Source organism: Maniola jurtina, chromosome 18 (genome assembly GCF_905333055.1).
Source record: "Maniola jurtina chromosome 18, ilManJurt1.1, whole genome shotgun sequence".
Classification (NCBI taxonomy): domain Eukaryota; kingdom Metazoa; phylum Arthropoda; class Insecta; order Lepidoptera; family Nymphalidae; genus Maniola; species Maniola jurtina.
In genome coordinates, this window is record NC_060046.1 from 2412679 (window position 1) to 2435250 (window position 22572).

A 22572-nucleotide genomic window follows, 5' to 3' on the forward strand; every position below is an offset into this window, starting at 1 on the left:
AAATAAAGAAAATATATCGCAGCATTGTATATTTACTTTTTCCTGAATTCTACAATGACAAATGAAACAGCAAACCTACATAATATAGTTAGTTTTTCTTCATCATCAACATGATTAACCCATTGCCAGCTCATTACAAAGCACGTATCTGCCCTCAGTGTAAGAAGGGTTTAGGCCGTAGTCTACCACGCTGGCCAAGCGCGACTTGGCAGACTTCACACACCTTTGAAAACATTATGGAGAACTCTCAGGCTTTCCTTAGTTTGCTTAAAAGATAAACAAATCGCAGAAACCTTTTCGGAGAAAGGCGTAAGCGACGTGACTTGCTCGGTGCTTTAGACCTTCTGGAATTAGGTTTTCACGAGTAAGTATCATGATTTCATTTCATAGTCAGTTCGTGGTGCAACGGTCGTATGGCGTATAGTGCGCCTCTTCGCATTTCATCGAGAAGATACTTATTTTTAATAACTTTAAAAACTAAAGTAAGTATACCTATTGATTTATTTATCGTCTTTTAGCAGTTCACTCATCATCAGTTCAGTAATCATCAGTGCTATCAACTGTTTTCGTTTTTGTTCTAAAAAGTGTCTAAAAAATTTCACTGACTTTGATTGCTTAGTATTCAAATGAGAATGAAACTACGTTTCTATGCAGCGAGAGACAGAGTCCTGTGAACATTCAACTTTTTTTTATAACGATGAATATAATATACAGAGTAATACAAAGAATACTGATAATGATGAATTTAATTTACATAGAGTAATAAAAATAAAATGTAAAAAGGGTAACGTGCATGTGAAAACTTACTAATGAAGGCCTCCAGTCAACTCCCTCCGCTAACGAGGGCTGGCTGTTTTATAATCAAATCATTTGTTAGATGTATGACTATTCAAACATTTTTTCACATTTTTTCATAATATTTTTCCCATTCGTATAATTTTGACATTTTGCTCAATGAAACAGGTATAATGAGAATGTTCCTTTAATAAGACGGAGGAATTACAATTATACCAACTGGATGGTGTAAATGGTTTACTTTATAATATGATACGAAAAGATAAACCAAAATACCTATTCAACGTAGACTTAGTGGAGGAGGTCCATCAGAATTTTTTTTTCAGTTCCTTCTTTCCATGTTCGGGAAATACTTTATAATCCGTTTATCTCTAAAACAAGAGTGTATAAGCATCTTCTAGGTAAACGCGTCCCATCTTAGGCCATATCATCACTTTTCATCAGACGTGACCGTGGTCAAGTGCTTGCCTATAATAATTAATAAATAAAAAAATTTAAAAACTTACCCAAAAAGTTTTTTCTAAATCTAAAATTATATACTTCTATGTGCTGTAACATATTATTATTATTATTTATGCCTTTCAACTTTACAGCTATATAACAGTTTACCCAGTAGGAAATATATCGACCTTTAGAAAGAGATAGCGTTTTTGTAGAGCGTTGTCTCTGTCGTTGAGACCGACAAAACGTCACATAGGATTGAGTGATAGAGACAATGCTCTACGAAGCCAAAAGCTCTTTCTAAAGGTCAATGTAAAATATTTCTTGCCGGCTACTGTTCTTTCTTTATAGACTACAGGCCCATGTTTAAAAATGGGTGGGTCATATGAACCACCAGGTGACGTATACAGGACGATATAAGAGCATAAAATAATAAGTTTCAGCACTATGCCGTCACTTGTAAGCTGTCCAACAGAGTGCTGGTGAGAATTGAAAAGTGCAGGTAGAGTGAGTACATTTTGGTCATATATTTTTGTACGGCATTTTTACCATCGATAGATCCATGAAAAATAATAAGAAAGCGCGCAGTGCCGTAAAAAAATGGTGCGCCACAAAGTCAGTAAATGTTTTGATTTTCTGACAATTTCCGGGGTAAATTTGGTCATTTAATTCTGTACGGCACTAGTTTCATACTGTTTCAATACAGCCTCTAATCCATTATTCCGCAACGCCGTACAAAAATCATGCGACAAGGGGAAAAAATTGAGGGTAGCAACCCCCTCTCTTTCCGTGGTCCGGGGGGTGATTTGAAACAACATAAAATTAATTTATTTTGAAAGTGTTTTATGCATAGATAATATTTTTTTACATGCCGTACATTTTCGTTGGTCCAAAGGTTTGTAGGGGATGTGGATATTATATACACACCCGTTCACTTCAGTTAGACGGCATAGTGATTTTATCATATTATCAATTGTTCTCTTCAAAAATATGTTAATGCCGTACAGTATCAGATGGCCATAAAGTACTACCCTTAAAATGGTAGCGTCATTTTCATCAGCCTAAAAGATATGGTCTGCATTAAAATGTACGGCATAATTTTTTCCTAATTTATTTATCTTAATACTATTTAAAACAAGGGAAAAGCGTAGAAAATTGCTATATTTTATTAATCTATGAATATTTAAACTTTTGCAATAATTTGAAAAATTTCAGTTTTTGTATTTATCTATAATTTTTTTTAGAACAGTTTCTTTTGAACGGCAATACTATATAACAATAGTATTTTACACTATCATGTTAAAAAAAAAGTTGCCGTACAGAGTCAAATGATTTTACAGCTTTAAAAATTAAGTATACCATGAAATTAAGATAATTATTGATACACATTCAAATGAACACTAATTTTTTTACGGCATTATTTTTAATAGTACTTTTGAGTGCTAGATAATGTTTTGGAACCAAAGCCGTACTTTCTCAAATCACCCCCCGGACCACGGAAAGAGAGGGGGTTGCTACCCTCAATTTTTTCCCCTTGTCACATGATTTTTGTACGGCGTTGCGGAATAATGGATTAGAGGCTGTATTGAAACAGTATGAAACTAGTGCCGTACAGAATTAAATGACCAAATTTACCCCGGAAATTGTCAGAAAATCAAAACATTTACTGACTTTGTGGCGCACCATTTTTTTACGGCACTGCGCGCTTTCTTATTATTTTTCATGGATCTATCGATGGTAAAAATGCCGTACAAAAATATATGACCAAAATGTACTCACTCTACCTGCACTTTTCAATTCTCACCAGCACTCTGTTGGACAGCTTATATCGTCCTGTATACGTCACCTGGTGGTTCATATGACCCACCCATTTTTAAACATGGGCCTGTAGTCTATTACTACTCCTGTATGGTACTCGCTGGCACTTGTACACTCCGAGCTTTTCCGCCTCTCGTGTCAATGGTATGCGAATTCCCGTAGCTAGTTGTAGTTATCGATACCAATCGATATCGGTTCCGATGACACGAGGTCCAATAGAAGACTGGTCCCGCTTATCCCCATACGATCCCATCCAACATCATCACCCGCATGCTCTCGTAAAAGCTACTTCTACAGCAGCATCATGATCAACCCATCCCCGATCCACTACTGAGCACAGATCTCCTCTCAGAAGAGAAAGGTTTTAGACCATAATCCGATCAAGTGCGGACTAACAGACTTGACACACCTTGGGGAACTCTCAGACATGCAGGTTTCCTCACTGTGCTTACTAAATAAATTATTAAGATTGCAATCTATACATATAATAAAATTGTAGAAAAGTGGTGTCTGTACAATGGAAATATATAAAAAAAAGTAGCAGGGGTTGTTATTATATCGATGCCGAACCCGAAATTGTAATTAATTTTTTTTTGTCTGTTTGTCTGTGTGTTTGTGCACTCTAATATCAGAAACGGATTATTCGATTTAGATACGGTTTTCACTAATATATTGTAATAAGCTTCACTTAACATTTAGTGTTTATTTCATGTCAATCAGTTCATAAATAAAAAAGTTATGACAATTTAAAGAATCACGTCGAACATTTTTAACGTACAGAGTATTCCACGCGAACGAAGTCGCGGGCACAGCTAGTAAAAGAGTAAATTTAAATGTCGATATAATAATAAAATATCGTACTAGTTAAAAACACGTCAGCTAAACCGCCAATAAACAGATTGCCAAACAGGGAATAGTGCGAAGGCCCATAATCCAGTACTTTGGCCAACTAACTAATGACAATACCACAAAATGGATGTTCCCTAATAAATTCCGATTGCATTGAAATCAGTTAATCCCACGCTGATTGTTCACTCGCCCTCGGGGACGTGGCTCGTGATAACGTCCGTCAAATACTATACTGGAGTTAGTTATACTATTAGTTGGTTATTTACAAATCAGTTGTAAAAGCGTCACTCTGAAAAAAAACCGTCCAAGTGTGTGTCAGACTCGCGCACTGAGGGTTCCGTACTCAGGTATTTTACTCGGGTATTTTTTCCAACATTTTGCAAGATAAATCAAAAACTATCATACATAAAAATAAATATAAATCTGTTTTAGAATGTATACGTAAAGCCCTTTCATATGATACCCCACTTGGTATAGTTATCTTACTTTGAAAATTGAAAAACATTTTAATTTTTTTTAATGATGTAACCACAAATTCGCGGTTTTCAGATTTATTCCTGTACTTATGCTATACGATCTACCAAAATTTTATGATTCTAGGTCAACGGGAAGTACCCTATAGGTTTTCTTGACAGACACGACGGACGGACAGACAGACAGACATATAGACAGAAAGACAACAAAGTGATCCTATAAGGATTCCGTTTTTCCTTTTGAAGTACGGAAACCTAAGTAATATTAGTGGGTATGAATTATGGATGTTATAGTTAATTTACCATAAGCATTTGAGATTCTCTACAGGTTATTGATTTTTAGCTATTTTTAGCATGCTGCTGTGTTCATATGCTTCGTCAGAGAACAGCTGTGTCATTTTAATATTCACGGCTAAAACTGCGGTTAAAACACTGACCTCTACTAATTACGCTGGACCTGCGATCGCCGACTTGTTACTGAAGCAGCTTGATTTTCGCCATTTTGGCGCTGATGGCGAATAGCTGATCATGAGAGCGTACTCGGAACTAAGTGTTTGTGATGAGCCGTTTGTCAACATAGTGTCAATACGAAGACCATTTGTGATTTGACACAAATTAGGCCAAAATCTATAGAGTCTACTTTGACTTTGCTTAGACTTAAGTTTTTGTTAAAACGAGATAAAATGTCAGCGATATAACGCTGTCTCGTTTTAACAGTGTCCTAAGTCTGAGCAAAGTCAAAGTACGCAGTGTAGATCTCGGCTTTAGTGTAAATTTTGATTCCCGGCAAGTACGGTGAGACGCATCGAATCGGCACCAAAAAAACTGTCATTATATGGCACACCTCTTCCAGCGTACTTGTATACTTATTAATAATATAATACGTTATCTGTGGTAAATCCTATTTATTTTAGTATAAAATCAATTAAATACTCAACCCGTTGATTGAATATTAAACAGATTTGAATAAATTACTGTACTCATTCTAAACATAAAATGATAATTGTACCTAATAATATCGTATGCAATCATATAACGTACAGCGATACTAAAATCCGTATATTATTACAAACTGATGCCCGCGACTTCGATCGCGTGGATATAGGTTTTTATTTGTACCAGTTTTTAAATTTCCGTAGAAACTCTTTGATATTCCGGGATGAAAAGTGGCCCAAGTGTTATTCCAGAGTATAATCTATCTCCATTCCAAATTTCAGCCAAATCCGTCCAGTAGTTTTGGCGTGAGAGAGTAACAAACACACATACACACAAACACACCCAAACACACACACACACACACACACACACACACACACACACACACACACAATATTTTACCTTTATAATAATATTAGTGTGAAGTGGGATTTGGAAAGCGATTTCTCTAAATCTCGCTGCTAACAGCTTTAATATACCTACATAGAATATTCCAAGAGACCAATTTATCCGCGATGTTCGAGTCTTATCGATATTGGATGCATGTACAAGCCCTATAAAATTTTCTACTCTAAGCATTGCATATACGCCCCCATAAAACCTTCTATAGCGAGCCTTGCACCCATCATGTTGTCTGGGTGCAGACTCGAGTCGAGACGTTTATTTTTTAACCCCCTAAACCCATGACACCCATATGGCACCCCCTGTTGGCCCCCCAACAGGGGGTGCCATAAGTTTAACGTGTGTATCTGTGTAGCTATGTGTCTGTGTGTCTGTTTTTTCCAAAACTACATAAAATTATTTGTGACACCATTGACTATCGATACACATGTTATTTACATTCATATTACATGTCGCATAAAAATCGTGCTTGGTGATGATTAAAACACATATACATAATCCACTAGAGTTGAAGAGTTAACACTCTACAAATAGATCATAGTGTTTATTATCTTGTGTGTCTGTCTGTCGTATTGTAGCGGTCAAACGGATGAACCGATTTGAATACGGTTTCTTTTATTCGAATGTCTGTTTAAACTAGGAGGTTGGTAGTTATGTTTGATGAAAATCTGTTCTACCGTTTGAGGAATATCAGTTGTTTTTACAGCCAATGACAATCTCAGTCATCATAGTAACAGTACTTCATAGGTTCGTAAAAAAAAAAAAAAACATTTGTCGTGTCTGAAGTCTGCGCAGAGTTTGAGGAGTGCTGGAGCGTGACCGGGGTATGAGGCTCACTTAATTTACTGAAGTGATGTTCCATACAACAAAGTCTTTGCGCGTTTTTATGGGAATACGAGAGATACATTCTGACGAACTGATTCCGATGATCAACGATGCGTGGATTTTTTTAGGGTTCCGTACCCGAAGAGTGCCAACTGCCAATGGGACCATAATATGGCATCCGTTTTCTGTCCGTCTGTCTGTCAGCGGGATGTATCTCGTCAATGATCGTAATAGGTAGAGAGTTGCCACTAGTCTGCTAGTCCTGATCCTGCTCCTTGAAGGATGAATGGTCATAATACAGACAGACAGATACATATACATATACATAAACTTATAACAAACAACAACACGGTTTTATCCCTTTATTCATCCCTCAGTGTGCCGATAATATCCAGTATCCACCGTCCCTGGGGACAGCCTTTATATATATAGCTGGGTATAGCCACAGTCCAACATCTGACGCCCAGCGGTCGTCGCGTCCGTGTAAATTGACATCGCTTCCTGCCAGCCCTGATCCTGCTCTTCTTAGGGTGAATAGCCATACAGACAGACAATTATTCTCAGATACACAGATATACACGTTGAACTTAAAACAATGTTCAGTTTGCACTGGGGGTTAGAAAAAAAAAAAAACACGGTGTAGGTACATTCCTTTATTCATCCCTCAGTGTGCTGATAATATCCAGTATCCCCTGTCCCTGTGGACAGCCGGTGTATATGTAGCCACAGTCGAACATCTGTCGCCCGGCGGTCGCCGCATCCGTGTATATTGACATCGCTTCCTGCCAGTCTTGATCCTGCTCTTCGAAGGGTGAATGGCCGTAGTCTGGTCTAAAATGAGCATGTAACATCTGTTTCTATCATGAACATTTCATATAGTTTAAGATCTATTACATTAACGTTCATCCAATCTTTAAATCTCTCTTCATGAATCACACCAAAAAAAAAAAAAACCCCGACTTCAATAACCACAAACACTAAAAAGTAAAATATAATTTAATTTATTACCGAATATACTACATGTGTAATACAAGAGGTAATGTTATAATAATTTTTTTTGAAGTCGGTGCCAATGTGGAGTCACAAACAATGCGAATAGTGAACTGTATATACTTGGGGCTAATTGGCACCAGCTCCAAAATATGTTATAATAGAACTACGTTAACTCTTGTATGCATAATATAATCAGTTATAAATGAAATTATTTTTACTTTTAAGTGTTTGTGGTTATTGAAGTCGGTTTTTTTAATTTGTTTATTATAACGAAACTAATTATAGGGCTACTAAGACACGGAAAAGGCCTGCAGTCAAATCGATACTCAAACACAGGTAGAACTTAGGATACAAATCACTCTCAACATCAAAAGTTCATTCCACGTAACAGCAAAGTTGGCATACATTCATCTTTAAAGCCCTAAAAGACGTGCATTGTAGTTGCAAAGCCTCAATTTCACCACAGGGGAGAAAACGGAACGCGATAAAATATACAAACAGTGGTTGTGATAAAATAGGCTCACCATAGTTTTGTACGCGAAAAACGGAACATCTACCTATACCTATTTTCTGTTCCATCGTGAGAAACAGGTCATTATTTGAAACCTTCAACTCTTCTAGACCCAACACCAGATCATGACACCAGATAGCATCAGATCTTGGTACCCGTATTAAGAGAACTGTTGTTGAAAAAATGCCTTTCAATTCGTTTAAGTAGGTAACTTAAACATACATTATAAGCGAGCTGATTTTATATAATTATACGGCTGAGCAGATTTTCAGTTGTTAAGGCTAAGTTAATAAACAACTTTGGTAATAACCAAGGAGTATTGCAAATAAATCTATATTTAAATAAAAATATGGCATTGAAATTGAATACCACATACATAAAATACACACAAAATGTTAGTATAGAACTACATACATAATATATTTGGTAATAAATTAAATTACATTTTATTTTTTTAGTGTTTGTGGTTATTGAAATCGGTTTTTATTTTATTTCTGACAATTTTTTTTGGTCAGATGTTAAAATCCATGGCCACTCTACATTCAAAGAATTCCTCAAACTATTCAAGCTACCAGCTCACACGGCGATTGTGATTTCTAGATTTGACGTGTATTTTGTAATAACATTTAAATTATTTTTTATTCCAAAAACAACAGAGTTCTTTCGCCATAGGGGACTGTTAATGTTAATCCACAACTCCTTAAAATATTTTTTAATAACTTTTCAATTATAATGCTCTTTATGAAACCTTTTTTTATTTATTTTTTAAATTCAGATACAAGTTAGCCCTTGACTGCAATCTCACCTGGTGGTAAGTGATGATGCGTTCTAAGATGGAAGCAGGCTAACCTGGAAGATGTATGGCAGTTTTTATTAAACCCACACCCCTTTGGTTTCTACGTGCATCATACCGGACGCTAAATCGCTTGTCAGCACGGTATTTCCCGTAAGGTGGTAACTAGCCACGGCCGAAGTCTCCCACCAGACCAGACCAGAGGTTTAGAAATTATAAAATCCTTAAGTCCTCCCAATAATAAGACACAATTGCGCCAGGGAGTTCGTCAAAAACCTAGGACTAGTCGGAGACATCGAGAATAAATCTGTAGCTGTACTGACTAGGTACTTACGTTAACAATACATGTAAGATCTCCCCAACTAGCGCTTCCTCGAGGACCGGATATTGAGCTGCTTCGCAAATAGCTCTGAGCACACAGTCTTGGCCGTTCATCCCTTTCCTGCAAAGTTTCAAGTAAGTATTTACTTAAGAAAAAGAACGTTTGATTCGTGTACTATCTATCACTATCACTACTCATATTATTACCTATAAATGCGATAGCGTGTTTGTTTGTTGGTTTATCAGTTTTTGGTTTGTCCTCCAATCACGCAGCAATGGAGCAACGAATCAGCATGCATATAGTTAAATACCTGGAGGGTGACATAGGCTACTTTTTATGCTGTAAATCAAAGAACTCCAACGAATCTTTGGAAACTCTTTGATTTTTTGCGATTAAAAGTTTCTTATTTCCGTCCCCGGGATGTAAGCTAAAGACCCATCCGTTTTATCAATTTATATATGAAACTTGGTAGCATGCATCTTTGTCATTGACATATTATGCAACTTTCATCCCGGAAAATCAAAGAGTCCCCACGGGATCTTGAAAAATCTAAATTCACGCGGACGAAGTCGCGGGCAACATCTAGTTACAACTAAGTACTACTTACATTTCCAGCAAATCAGCCACAGAGTTATAAAAGACAATCCTCTCATCTCTTCTAGATACGAGATCGGCATCTCTCTGCTCCCGCGAGACTGTGTTGATGAAATAGTACTGGGAGAGTTGTGATATGTTTTGAAACTGAAGGTACTGGTACTGGTAGTTGGCTGAGAAGAGGAGATTGATGTGGTCGTCGTTGGGTACCGGAGCCGCGAAGCCGATTAGCAGCTGGAAAGAGTTTTAGTCTAGTTAATTGCGAATCAATGAACCTGTATAATACCTACTTATATCTACAAAAAGCCCTAGGACACTTTTTTACAGTGACTCGGAAGATATTGTAACTTTACTATAATTAATCTATTCATACACTCACAGAAAAACACGCACAAGTAAGCATTCACGCACGCACACCCACGCACACACACACGCACCCAGAGACTCTGTTTTCGATTCAAGTGAGCCCTTGATTGCGATCTCACCTGGTGGTAAGTGATGGTGCAGTCTAAGGCGGTGGGTAAGTTTTATTAACTCCATCATAAAACACTTCGATATCATCACTTTATACTCTGAACCACATCTCTCATTTCTGAGGCCTGAAGGCCATGACGCCTTTTCATCACATATCGTGTACACTTCAACTAAAGAGTACGATTTTAAATGCACAATCAACCCATCAATCAATCAACCCATTGCCGGCTCGATATAATTGAATACAGTTTTCCTCTCTGAATTAGAAAGGTTTGTCCACAGTCTACCACGCTGGCCTAGGGCGGACTGGCAGATTTTGAATCCTGCTTAGCATGATGCTCTTAAAATCACGGTCAAGATGAAAAGGACATTCAGACCCATATATTAGTCATCCACTCACTAAGTATGCACTATGCGAGTGTAGAAGTAGGTGCTTTATCAAGTCTTCTCAATTGCATAGTAGATACTCGTACGATTAATTATATCCTCCTCACAAACTTCAAGACTTGATGTTCGCTGGAAGGTAAATTAGTTGCTAACGACAGGTTATTGTAAATTAATTTCATGTACGTATTGCGGCACATTAATTACTTGGGACGATGTACGAGAACTTTACTGCTAACAAGTTCTTCTCATTGATTGCCGGTACGCAGAACTAGCGTGGCTAGTTCGCAATATTATTGACATGAATTTCAACGTTAATAGCTCGTTCACACAGGCTGCGTAAGCGTAGACGTAGCGCGTACCATTGCGTTGTAATGTATGGAACTGTAAGAAACATGGCACACCACTTGCGTAAAGCATGGATGTATGCGTAACCCGGTGTGTTAGAGGTTTACGCGCTGAGGCTGCATCATCACTTACCACCAGGTGAGATTGCATTCAAGGGTAACTTGTATTTGATTTTTTTTAAATAACTCAGACAGATTGGGAAGGATGAATTGTACGATTTATTGGAGAAATACAAATAAAACAGTGCTGAAAATTTTACTTTTTGTTTACATTTTAACATCCGATTCCTGCCGCCTACACGGCAAAGCTCGTGGTTACATGGCGCCTGGGCTGTCGCGTATGTCAGTTAATATGAATATTAAAATTTCCGAACACAGTGCAACAAGTTACCTACCTAGAACATGGAAATGAAAACGATAATATTATTATTTTAAGCCCCAACCGCTCACTGAGCGAGAAGCGGGAAAACCGAGAATCGATGGGTCAAGCCCCATTTAATTACCTGTTTCATTTAAATATTGTACCTACTAACTTCTATTTTAGAGGGCAATGGGGAACTTTTGTACGTCTGTCTGTCTATTATTATTGTTTTATTGCAAGACGAGAAAAATCAAGCGCGAAAAGGATTGAACAGTCGTTTGAGAAAAGTATTTTTTTAGAAAAACTTACTAAATTTATTACTGCAATGTAAAGTTATTTCAACTAATGAATAATTAAAACCTATGTCATAAGTTAAATTGTTTTAGAATTGTCATACACCTAATCTTATCTATTTACGCACAAAGTTGTTACAAATTTAGGGCCACGCCACCTTTCAAACAGAAAACTAACTTAAAATCGGTTCATTAGTTTAGGAGCTACGATGCCACAGACAGATACATAGATACACACATCAAACTTATAACACCCCTCTTTTTGGGTCGGGGGTTAAAAAGGAACTAAATCAAACTAACTTACCTTATAAGTGCCTCCGTAAGGATAAACAAGTGGTAGACCGTTGACTTGTCTTTTCTCCCTAAAATTTTCTATTATCGATTTTGATGATTCTTCTGTCATGCCGCAATCAATTAATAAGAATAAGGACAGCACGAAGCTATACCTGAAAATCATAAATCACAGTAGTGCTTGTAATCAATCAAAAGAGAGCCTCAAATCATCAAAAAGCTTAAAAATAAAACATAATTCATAAAATTTACTCGAAAGCAAAGCCGAAAAAATCATCATTAATAAGGTCACATTCGAGCTTGTAACCAAATAAAAAAGAATCTCAAAATTCTCAAAAATAAAAAAAATAGTAAATAATTCTTGCAAATTATTTTTTTTTTCAATATATTTTCTCATGAAAATCCCTTGCTCTGTAGTCAGCCAGAAATGTTCATAAAATCTATCTGAAAATATATTTAAAAAAAAATATTAAAAAAAATCATCATAAAATTATTATTACGTTGAAAAAAGTTTCTCTTACCGTTTTTCGTGCATGTTAATTTAGTATCAAAGCATTGAGAAGTAACAAAATACGTTGCATGTTTTCCGCCATGCGCTTCCCGCACCTAATTGTCAAGTTTTGTTAGTAAATTTCGACTCCATTCCAAACGAGTTTAAAAGATCCTAAAGCCGCATACACACTGAAGCAATCAATGAGTTGCTTCAAACACTGAGCAATAAATGGGTACCTTTATTTATTTCAAACTAGAGGATGCCCGCGACTTCGTCCGCGTGGAATTAGTTCTTCAAAGATCCCGTGGGAACTGTTTGATTTTGCGCAATAAAAAGTTGCCTATGTCGATTAAATGGACGAAAGCTACCTTGCTACCAAATTTCATACAAATCCGTCAAGCGGATGGGTCTTTAGGAATCCCGTGGGAACTCCTTGATTATCCGGGATAAAAAGTAACCTATGTCCGTTCCCGGGATATAAGCTAACTCTATACCAAATTTCGTCAGAATCGGTTAAACTGTTGGGCCGTGAAAAGGTAGCAGACAGACAGATAGACACACTTTCGCATTTATAATATTATTACGGATGGATTATGGATAATGTCAAAATTAGTTTGTCACTGGATAACAAGTTGTAAGCAAAAACCAGTTTCAAGTAAGAATCCGCAAAAAAATCAAACACGACAATCCTACCATATGCTGATTCAACACATCTTTCATCTCCACCATCAAGCTCTCTTGACGAAAATCTCTATCTTCTTCTTTCTTCTTTTTCTCTCTCTTCTCTTCTTATTATTATAACCTTCAGCACCTGTCACGTACTATAGTACGTATTAAAATGTAATCAATTGTGATCAGGGCCTTAGGAGCAAATCTCAGGAGTCACATGACTCTACTGCACTAATTTGTTTACCTAACAACGCGCGTCACGAGGAAACAAGCCAGCCGCGCTGAGATCGTGTAGAGATAATAATAATCAGTTCCTTTGTGATAGCGACTGCGAAAAATATACCAAGAAAAGCGGGGAAAATTACTTGTAAATAAAATAGTGGTTTCAATAATTGAATAAAAAACAGCCCAAATGCGAGTCGGACTCACGCACCGAGGGTTCCATGTCGTAAAAGATGTCGTTGCTTATCTCTAACTCACAATCTCTAACTGCAAATGTTAGTTTGTAATCGTAAAAAAATGTGATATACCTCCCTAACTACAATTTAACAGCTGCCATTTATCTAAAAACTGACTAAAAACTTTGTTTTGCTTGAGACAAAGTGTTTTGAGAGACAGACACATAGAGGACAGCGAAGTGATTCTGTAAAGGTTCCTTTTGATACATCAAAACCCCAAAAACAGTATTGTCATCGTTTTACAATAAAAAGTTTACTAAAATTTGTGATATTTGATTTTTGAACAAATATTGAAAAAAAATAAGCAAAAGTTCTAAAAGTATTAATTAATATTTTTTTATATTTGTTATTGAACCGCGCATTTAATTTAATTATTTTTCAGATGAACTACAAGAAAATTAAAACTGATGTAGATGAAAATCAAAAAGTTTATTTTTTTGGCCAATTTCAATGCAACATCATTGCATTCACAACACGTAACCAATCACTTAGAACTATATCCGTGGCACTTACCGGCAGTACGTACATAGTTAAACATGTATTTGAAGAGGGAAATTATCATACGATTAATATTGAACCTGTCTCTAATGATACCGGTTAGTTTGACTGAGTTGAGTTTAGATGAACTGATGTCACATCGCAGTCGAAGACAGTTGCTGTTTCCTAATTCAACACTATTGCAAGTGAGTTTTCGTTTTTTTAACCCCCGACCCAAAAGGAGGGGTGTTATAAGTTTGACGTGTGTATCTGTGTATCTGTCTGTGGCATCGTTGCTCCTAATTAGCTATAATCTAAGAAAATCGGTTCAGCCGTTTGAAAGTTATCAGCTCTTTTCTCGTTAAATGTAACCTTCACTTGTCGGGGGTGTTATAAATTTTTAATATACACTTGTTAATGGTTAAGAGGGCTCTCTCCGTCACTCGTTTCCACTCGTTTCATACAATCGTAGTTCCAATTTCATTTGAATATTAAGCAACCTAAGTCCATGAAATTTTGCAGACATATTCTAGAAACTAATATCTATGTCTGTGGTTTTCCAGATTTCTGTTAAAATATTCGGTTTCAAAGTTACGCGGTCTTAAAATTTTCATACAAATCTTGGAGCTTCTGTAATTTTAAAACTACATATTTTTAGAAAAATCTAAAACACCACAGACACAGATATTAGTTTCTAGAATATGTCTGCAAAATTTCATGGACTATGGTTGCTTAATATTCAAATGAAATTGGAACTACGATTGTATGAAACGAGTGGAAACGAGTGACGGAGAGAGCCCTGTTAAGGTCATTGACCACGATCGCATATGAAATCTGCCTGCAGCCCTAGCTTCAAAACAGATTAGTAAGTTTCATAAGGAGCTTAGTCTACGAATGATTCAGCGGAAACATATTATATTAATCATAGTTACTTAGTAATATTACAAATATGAAAGTGTCAGTCTGTCTGATAGCTTTTCACAGTTCATGACTTTAACCGATTTTGGCGAAATTTGGTACAAATATACATATGAACAACGTCCACGTAGGTTTAGGAAAACACTGAAACCTACGTGGACTTACGCGAGCATCATCCAGTAAAAGACATAAAATAATCTGTCTAAATATTACTTATGGACCTCTAATCAAAATTAGATCCTCTCATCTACAGGTGCAGTTGGTACCTCTTTGTTATAAAGGTTGTCAAACTTCTTATTCTCAGATTCTCAGTTAACTTTTTCAAAGATTAGTTTGAACTCCAGACAAGACTGTAAATTTCTCATGACAAAAACGTCTGCGACAATTACTTTTCTATGGAAAATAGGAAAGTTTTTACGAGCTTAAAGCTTGAGTTAGTAAAGTTAGAAAATTCTTTCCGAACAAACTTCTTCGTGTCCATAATTTCATGAGTAGCGAAATATAGTACGTACAGTTCTCTCCAATTTTTCTTCACTTCACGTCAAGAGAGAATAGGTATTTTCTAGGCAATCACGCTCCATTTTAGGCTCATCTTTCAGCAAGTCTGCTTGAAGCCAAGCGTTAGTCAAATTACATTACATTAATTAGTTAAATTACAAAAAAAAATGCGTCAGTACGTAAAGCGTAGTCTCTAGTTGCAAAAACGCAATCAGCCGTTTATACTGGACTAGCTGACGCCCGCGACTTCGTCCGCGTAGATTTAGGTTTTTCGAAATCCCGTGGGAACTCGTTGGTTTTCCGGGATAAAAAGTAGCCTATGTGCTAATCCAGGATATTATCTATCTCCATTCCGAATTTCAGCCAAATCCGTCCAGTAGTTTTTGCGTGAAGGAGTAACAAACATACACACACACACACACACACACACACACACACACACACACACACACACACAGACACACATACATACAAACTTTCGCCTTTATAATATTAGTGTGAAGTGTGATAACGTTAAGTCTGTAATGTATTTCACCAAACCAACTGAGCCAATTTAGAATTATTAATACATTATCATCATCATTGCAGATTGGCAAACTTCACACACCTTTGAGAATATTATTGAGAACTCTTTCTTAGGCATGCAGGTTACGTCACGATGTTTTCTTCACCGTTAAAGCAAGTAATAAGTATTAGATTGCATAAAACACACTGAAAAAATAAAGGTCCGGAATCGAACTCCCGACCCCGAAATAGGAGGGTGCCTCTTAACCACTAAGCTATCACCGCTTTCATATTAGTATGGATGGTGTATAGGCATCTTCTAGGCAAACTCGTTCCATCTTAGGCTGCATCACCACCTGCAGGTCCGATTGCAGCCAAACGCCAGTCTATAAATTAAAAAAACCGGCCAAGTGCAAGTCAGACTCGCGCACAAAGGGTTCCGTACTCGGGTATTTTTTTCAACATTTTGCACGATAAATCAAAAACTATTGTGCATAAAAATAAATGAAAATCTGTTTTAGAATGTACAGGTAAAGCCCTTTCATATGATACCCCACTTGGTATAGTTACCTTACTTTTGAAATTGAAACATATTTTTTTTAATGATGTGACCACAAATTCGCCGTTTTCAGATTTATTCCTGTATTTGTGCTATAAGACCTACCTATCTGCCTTTCATGATTCAACGGGAAGTACCCTAAAGGTTTCTTGACAGACACGACGGACAGATAGACAGACAGACAAACACCAAAGTGATCCTATAAGGGTTCCGTTTTTCCTTTTGAGGTACGGAACCCTAAAAAGTGCTAACCCCTGCGCCTAAGGTCGTTAAAACCTATGTTATTGAAGCAATGAAAACACGCCACATCACTAGACCTAAGTGCACTTGCGGCGGAAGGTGTTAGTGAAATGGATCCACGTTAATTAGAAAACACGCTCCCAGACATACGTAGGTAACTAGGTACATACCTAGAGCGTACGTTGCTTTTATGCGACGGAATTCTGTGTAAGGGAGCATGACGCTTACACATTTTAATGCAGTTTTTTGCTGATATATTGTAGACCTCTCGTCTTATAACTTTTTGGAAGTATGTGTATTTTAAGCCATTAACAAGTGTAAATTAAAAATTTATAACACCCCCGACAAGTGAAGGTTACAGTAACTAGAAAAAAGCTGTAACTTGTGAAAATAACTTTCAAACTGCTGAATCGATTTTCTTGGATTATAGCTAAGAACACTCTCGATTAAGCCACCTTAATTTAGTTTTTTTTTTGTTTGAAAGGTGGCTTGATCGAAAGTTTTCTTACCTATAATTCAAGAAAATCGGTTCAGCCGTTTGAAAGTTATCAGCTCTTTTCTAGTTACTGTAACCTTCACTTGTTGGCGGTGTTATAAATTTTTAATTTACACTTGTTAGACTTACCTCAACCTCACAATAATGCTTATAATCACAGATATCTAATCAAACTTCCAGCTCAACATTGGCGTAGGAACACCAACTCCCGTGAAGACTATCAACGTGAACTGGGCGCTCCAACTGAACTTCCAACTGCCTTGGAATCGAACACAAATACCTGTGGACATATTTGGCGCCAACACTGGCTATGTTGGTACTGCAAGAAAGAAACGGGAGACCGATGAGAAGTATACGTGTGATGCAAAGCTGTTCCACTTCTATAAATACGTGGAGGATATGTTGACCAGGTGAGGCAATTTAAATAAATAAAATAAATAAATAAAAGTTTATTTCGCCGAACAAAATCCATACTATATATAATATTATAAATGCGAAAGTGTGTCTGTCTGTCTGTCTGTCTGCTACCTTTTCACGGCCCAACAGTGTAACAGATTCTGACGAAATTTGGTACAGGGTTAGCTTATATCCCGGGGACGGACATACGCTACTTTTATCCCGGAAAATCAAAGAGTTCCCGCGGGATTCCTAAAGACCCATCCATCCACTTAACCGATTTGTACGAAATTTGGTACCGAAGTAGCTTGCGTCCCTGTTATTGAAATAGGCAACTTCTTATCCCAGAAAATCAAACAGTTCCCACGGGATCTATAAAAATCTAAATTCCCATCCTCTAGTAAAGAATAAAAATAAAAATGCAATTGATGTTAAGACAAAATAACAACTAAACTTAGAATATACAAAGAAAATATTATTTTGTGTGTTAGCTAAAAGGAGCGTAAGAATTTCGTAGAATATCATCCTTCCTGCGGCACAACAACCTTTTGTGAGTCCTAGCCTTTTCCACAGTCTTCTCTGTGAAAAAAAATCCATGAAAAAAACTAGCCACTCTCCAAAAAAGTGTGTACGGATGCCTTGTGTGACAGGTTGAGATGGCATTCGGGGTATGAGGCGGGGGGACGCCACACACACCCACCCACGCTCACCTGCACGTCACCCACGCTCACCCTCACGTCACCCACGCTCACCCACAACGGTTTAGTGTGGGGGCTGTGCGGGTGTGCGGGGCGTCCCCACCCCGGTTGCCACGTTAACAGGGCTCTTTCCGTCACTTGCTCCATACAATCGTAGTTCCAATTTCATTTGAATATTAAGCAACCAAAGTCCATTAAATTTTGCAGACATATTCTAGAAACTAATATCTATGTCTGTGGTGTTTTAGATTTTTCTAAAAATATGTAGTTTTGAAATAACAGGAGCTCAAAGATTTGTATGTGAATTTTTAAGACTACGTAACTTTGAAACCGAATATTTTAACAGAAATCTGGAAAACCACAGATAAAGATATTAGTTTCTAGAATATGTCTGCAAAATTTCATGGACTTTGGTTGCTTAATATTCAAATGAAATTGGAACTACGTTTGTATGGAGCGAGTGACGGAGAAACCCCTCTTAACCTGTCACGTACTATAAACCCAGTTGAGTTAATAAAGTTAGCCTGTTTCTTTCGACGATAATATTAAAGTGTTAAGCGTCCTTTATGTGCTCTAATCACTAGCTCATTACCGCATAAGCTTTGCATTATTTTTCTCAGAAATCGGCCGTTAGAAGGCTCATTTAAACCTCATTATAACGCCACCAAGTTGTGGTTAGAATTGCTGGGCATCAATTGCCAGCAAGACGCAATTTTTATAGCCCATTTACGAGGCTCTTATACTTAAGAATCAGTCATTTATACTTTACTTAAAACCGGTCAAGTGCGAGTTGGAATTGCACAAGAAGGGTTCCATACCATCGTTGAAGATATAACACTTTGTATCTACCATTTAATTACTAACCCCCGACCCAAAAAGAGGGGTGTTATAAGTTTGACGTGTGTATCTGTGTATCTGTCTGTGGCATCGTAGCGCCTAAACTAATGAACCGATTTTAATTTAGTTTTTTTTTTTGTTTGAGAGGTGGCTTGATCGAGAGTGTTCTTAGCTATAATCCAAGAAAATCGGTTCAACCGTTTGAAAGTTATTAGCTCTTTTCTAGTTACTGTAACCTTCACTTGTCGGGGGTGTTATAAAATTTAATTTACACTTGTTTTTGAATTAACATGGCGGCAATACACTGAAAAATTCAACCCTCTACTTGTACGGTTCATGACATTAAAGCCCGCTGACAGACAAATGGACAGACGGACGGACGGATAGACGGACGAACAGTGGAGGCTTAGTAATATGCCCATTGGCAATTCAGGTACAAAATCCTAAAATTGGCCGAATATCCATGTACCTACATCAAAATTCCCTTACCCTCGGTGTTTTGAAGTTCCCGTTTGTTATTTTCTTTCCATTCAGCTTTTTAAATATATTTCCAAGGCGCATAATTGGTTAGGTATTCGGTGCCTTGCCTCGCCCTAACGAGGGCTGGCCGAAAGCCAAACTTCCTATTGATTGCGCAATGGAAAGCAAAAGCTTCACAGAAAAAAGGTGAACGATTCCACAGTTTTCAATCGTTGATTCCTTTTGTTTTCACTTTTCGTAAAATTATCGAAGTGGGAAAACGATCTTTCGTTTATTGAACGTATTCGATTATTCGTCCGGTTGTGAAATTGCATTGATTTGTGTTGTTTTTGCCCGACTACAGAAAAGCCAAAAGATACGATTTTACCTGTCTATGTATGTTTGTTTGTATTTGTATATGTTCCACCGTAGCGCCTTAACTACTGAGCCGATTTTGATAAATGAGGTGTCAATCGATTTATTATCATGGTTAAGTTTAGGCTACCTACACTACATGTTATAAGAACACACAATCAATAAGGTGTATTTTTATAACCCTTCCAGGTTAGCCCGCTTCCATCGTAAACTGCATCATCACTTACCACCAGGTGAGATTGCAGTCAAGGGCTTACTTGTATCTGAATTTAAAAAAAAAATATTTATACATATTAAGTAGAGGTCAGTGGATTTCAGTCTTTCACCAAATGTGGATATGGATGAAATTGCTATGCAATTTTTGACGCTAGAACTGCTTGTTACTTTGTTGCTAATTGCTGACATGTCGATATCAATAAACCCTTCAATTAAACAAAGAAAAACTATGCTATGATAAGATAAAAATGATATATCGCTTCTGGACAGTCCAATGGTGTACAGAAGAACCAATTTCCACATAAATTACTTTTGTCAATTTCGATTCCCCAAATGTCATCTGAAGTAATTTATGGTTGTTTATCCTTTCCAATAAAACTCCGATAACTTTAGTATCTGCGATATTAATTTTATTGGTCATTTATCAAAATAATGTCTCGTTGAAACAGATTTTTTTATGTGTGCAGTGTGCACTAATTGATACTACTTACCAATATTGTATGATAGATTTAATTTATAGTTTTAATACATAATAATCTAATTGTTTACTGTCCCAAATAAATAAAAATAACTGTCCATGTAGTTACAATCTCATCAGATTTTTAAAATCATCAAGTATATGGGGAGATTGTAAATCAGTCCTAAATCAGATATCCAAAGAAAAACATAGATTTTTTTATTTATTTACTTATGACAGCTGGAAGGCATATTATTATGCATTGCAGATATCCTGGCCTCCTCTACAGTCTTCTACCATTTATCGCGGTCCTTCGTCTGCCTTCTCCAGTTTGTTTATTTATCTATACTCCTCAGGTCTTCTTCTACGCCATCTAATTGAATCCCAGTTTTGAATTAACATCTAGGGATGTTATGATAGACAAGTGTAAATTAAAAATGTATAACACCCCCTACAAGGTTACAGTTATAACTAGAAAAGAGCTGATAACTTTTAAACGGCTGAACCGATTTTCTTGGATTATAGCTAAGAACACTCTCGATCAAGGCACCTTTCAAACAAAAAAAAACTAAATTAAAATCGGTTCATTAGTTTAGGAGCTACGATGCCACAGACAGATACACTGACACACAGATACAAATATATATACACAGATACACACGTCAAACTTATAACACCCCTCTTTTGGGTCGGAGGTCTAAAACAAATGTTCTTGTTACCATTATATTTCTGTTTACAGTTTCGGCCACAACGGAACGTCGTGCGTCCTCCGAACTTTGTGCCAACTCGGCTCCGAACCTCTTCACTCTACAAGTGACGAAGATATTTTACACGAAATCGCGACATTCGTGCTGAAGTAAGTTCTTTTTCTTTGAGTACTCCTTGCCTAAAGTCACCGTTTCGCCATTCTAGAACTTACAAAGTAAACTGATATACAAGGATGTGATTACGCACAACAGACGGAAACGGCTAAGTGCGGAAACCAGCCCAGAGAGAAGAAAAAAGGATGTGATAAAAAACTTATTTGCACTTTCGACTCAGAACTTACCCTGGCGAAACCCTGAAGAATATCAGCTCACTACGTACGTGTCACGTGTACACAATTGGTCTGAATCAGCCTTAAACCTCCTTCTTTTTGCCGGTACAAAATTGCTGATTTAATTTTAATTTATTATTTTCAGTCCACTGAATGATGTATTAGAGGAAGAGAATAAAGATTCAGCCCCTTACATCCAAGCGTATGAAGCTGGACGCCAGTATCAAGACTGTTTTGTTATGTACAATGATTGTCATGTATCTCTAATTGATTTATTTACTAGTTTACATTAAGTAAACATAAAAATTATACTTAAAGGATTTATAATAGTATTGATTAATTTTGGTTAACTAATTCCTTGTAAATTAAGGCCCTTTCCTTTCCATTCCATTCCATCAGCCTGTATGCGTCCACAGCTGGGCAATGTCTTTCCAAGAGCGCGCCACCAAACACGATCCTCCACCTTCCTCGTCCATTCGCTCCCGGCCACTTTCTTCAGGTCATCGTTCCAGCGGGCTTGAGGATGAAAGGATAAAGGTGCCCACGCACTCGAACTGAAACTCGCAGTTCAGTAGCAGTTCAGTTCAAGTGCGTGGCCACCTTAAGGGTCTGACCCTTATCTGCTAAAAATACACTGCTTATATAATATAATTATGGCTTATAGACGTTCTTTGTACGGAACCCTAAAAATGGTAATTCTCTAATGTATGATGCCAAAGGCATCGGAAAGGCTCGGAAGCTTTTTATTAGGTTGATATTAGGTTTTATTATATTCGTATTCGTATTCGTATGTTGCTATTGCATCGCAGGTTTTTCGGTTCTTTCCAATGTCAGATAGTTGTTTAGCTAGACGATCAAATAATAATAATTTTATGGTTCCATTG

The 22572-nt window shown here is 37.0% G+C and overlaps 2 protein-coding genes across 2 annotated transcripts; one reads left to right on the top strand and one right to left on the bottom strand.

Annotated features, from left to right (window-relative positions):
* Positions 1 to 7177: 7177 nt before the first annotated feature.
* Positions 7178 to 12542, bottom strand: LOC123874330. Its single transcript, XM_045919604.1, has 5 exons — positions 12424 to 12542; positions 11916 to 12057; positions 9766 to 9986; positions 9171 to 9278; positions 7178 to 7370 (listed from the first exon to the last, which is right to left on the bottom strand). The coding sequence occupies exons 1-5, from the start codon at positions 12435 to 12437 to the stop codon at positions 7193 to 7195; spliced, it is 663 nt and encodes a 220-aa protein (XP_045775560.1). The 5' UTR covers positions 12438 to 12542; the 3' UTR covers positions 7178 to 7192.
* A 1502-nt stretch (positions 12543 to 14044) lies between these two features.
* LOC123874332 lies at positions 14045 to 22017 on the top strand. The gene is made up of 4 exons (XM_045919606.1): positions 14045 to 14205; positions 17395 to 17624; positions 21392 to 21508; positions 21834 to 22017. The coding sequence occupies exons 1-4, from the start codon at positions 14059 to 14061 to the stop codon at positions 21979 to 21981; spliced, it is 642 nt and encodes a 213-aa protein (XP_045775562.1). The 5' UTR covers positions 14045 to 14058; the 3' UTR covers positions 21982 to 22017.
* The last annotated feature ends 555 nt before the right edge of the window (positions 22018 to 22572 follow it).

Bases quoted from the DNA above. Each gene is read 5' to 3' on its own strand.
- LOC123874332 (XM_045919606.1), top strand. From the start codon at position 14,059: ATGTATTTGAAGAGGGAAATTATCATACGATTAATATTGAACCTGTCT. The intron at 17,625-21,391 runs GTGAGGCAATTT...TTCTGTTTACAG, and splicing joins GTGGAGGATATGTTGACCAG to TTTCGGCCACAACGGAACGT. The intron at 21,509-21,833 runs GTAAGTTCTTTT...TATTATTTTCAG, and splicing joins ATCGCGACATTCGTGCTGAA to TCCACTGAATGATGTATTAG.
- LOC123874330 (XM_045919604.1), bottom strand. The intron at 9,987-11,915 runs GTAAGTTAGTTT...AACTCTTTCCAG, and splicing joins CTTACGGAGGCACTTATAAG to CTGCTAATCGGCTTCGCGGC. The intron at 7,371-9,170 runs GTAAGTACCTAG...TGCTCATTTTAG, and splicing joins ATCTTACATGTATTGTTAAC to ACCAGACTACGGCCATTCAC.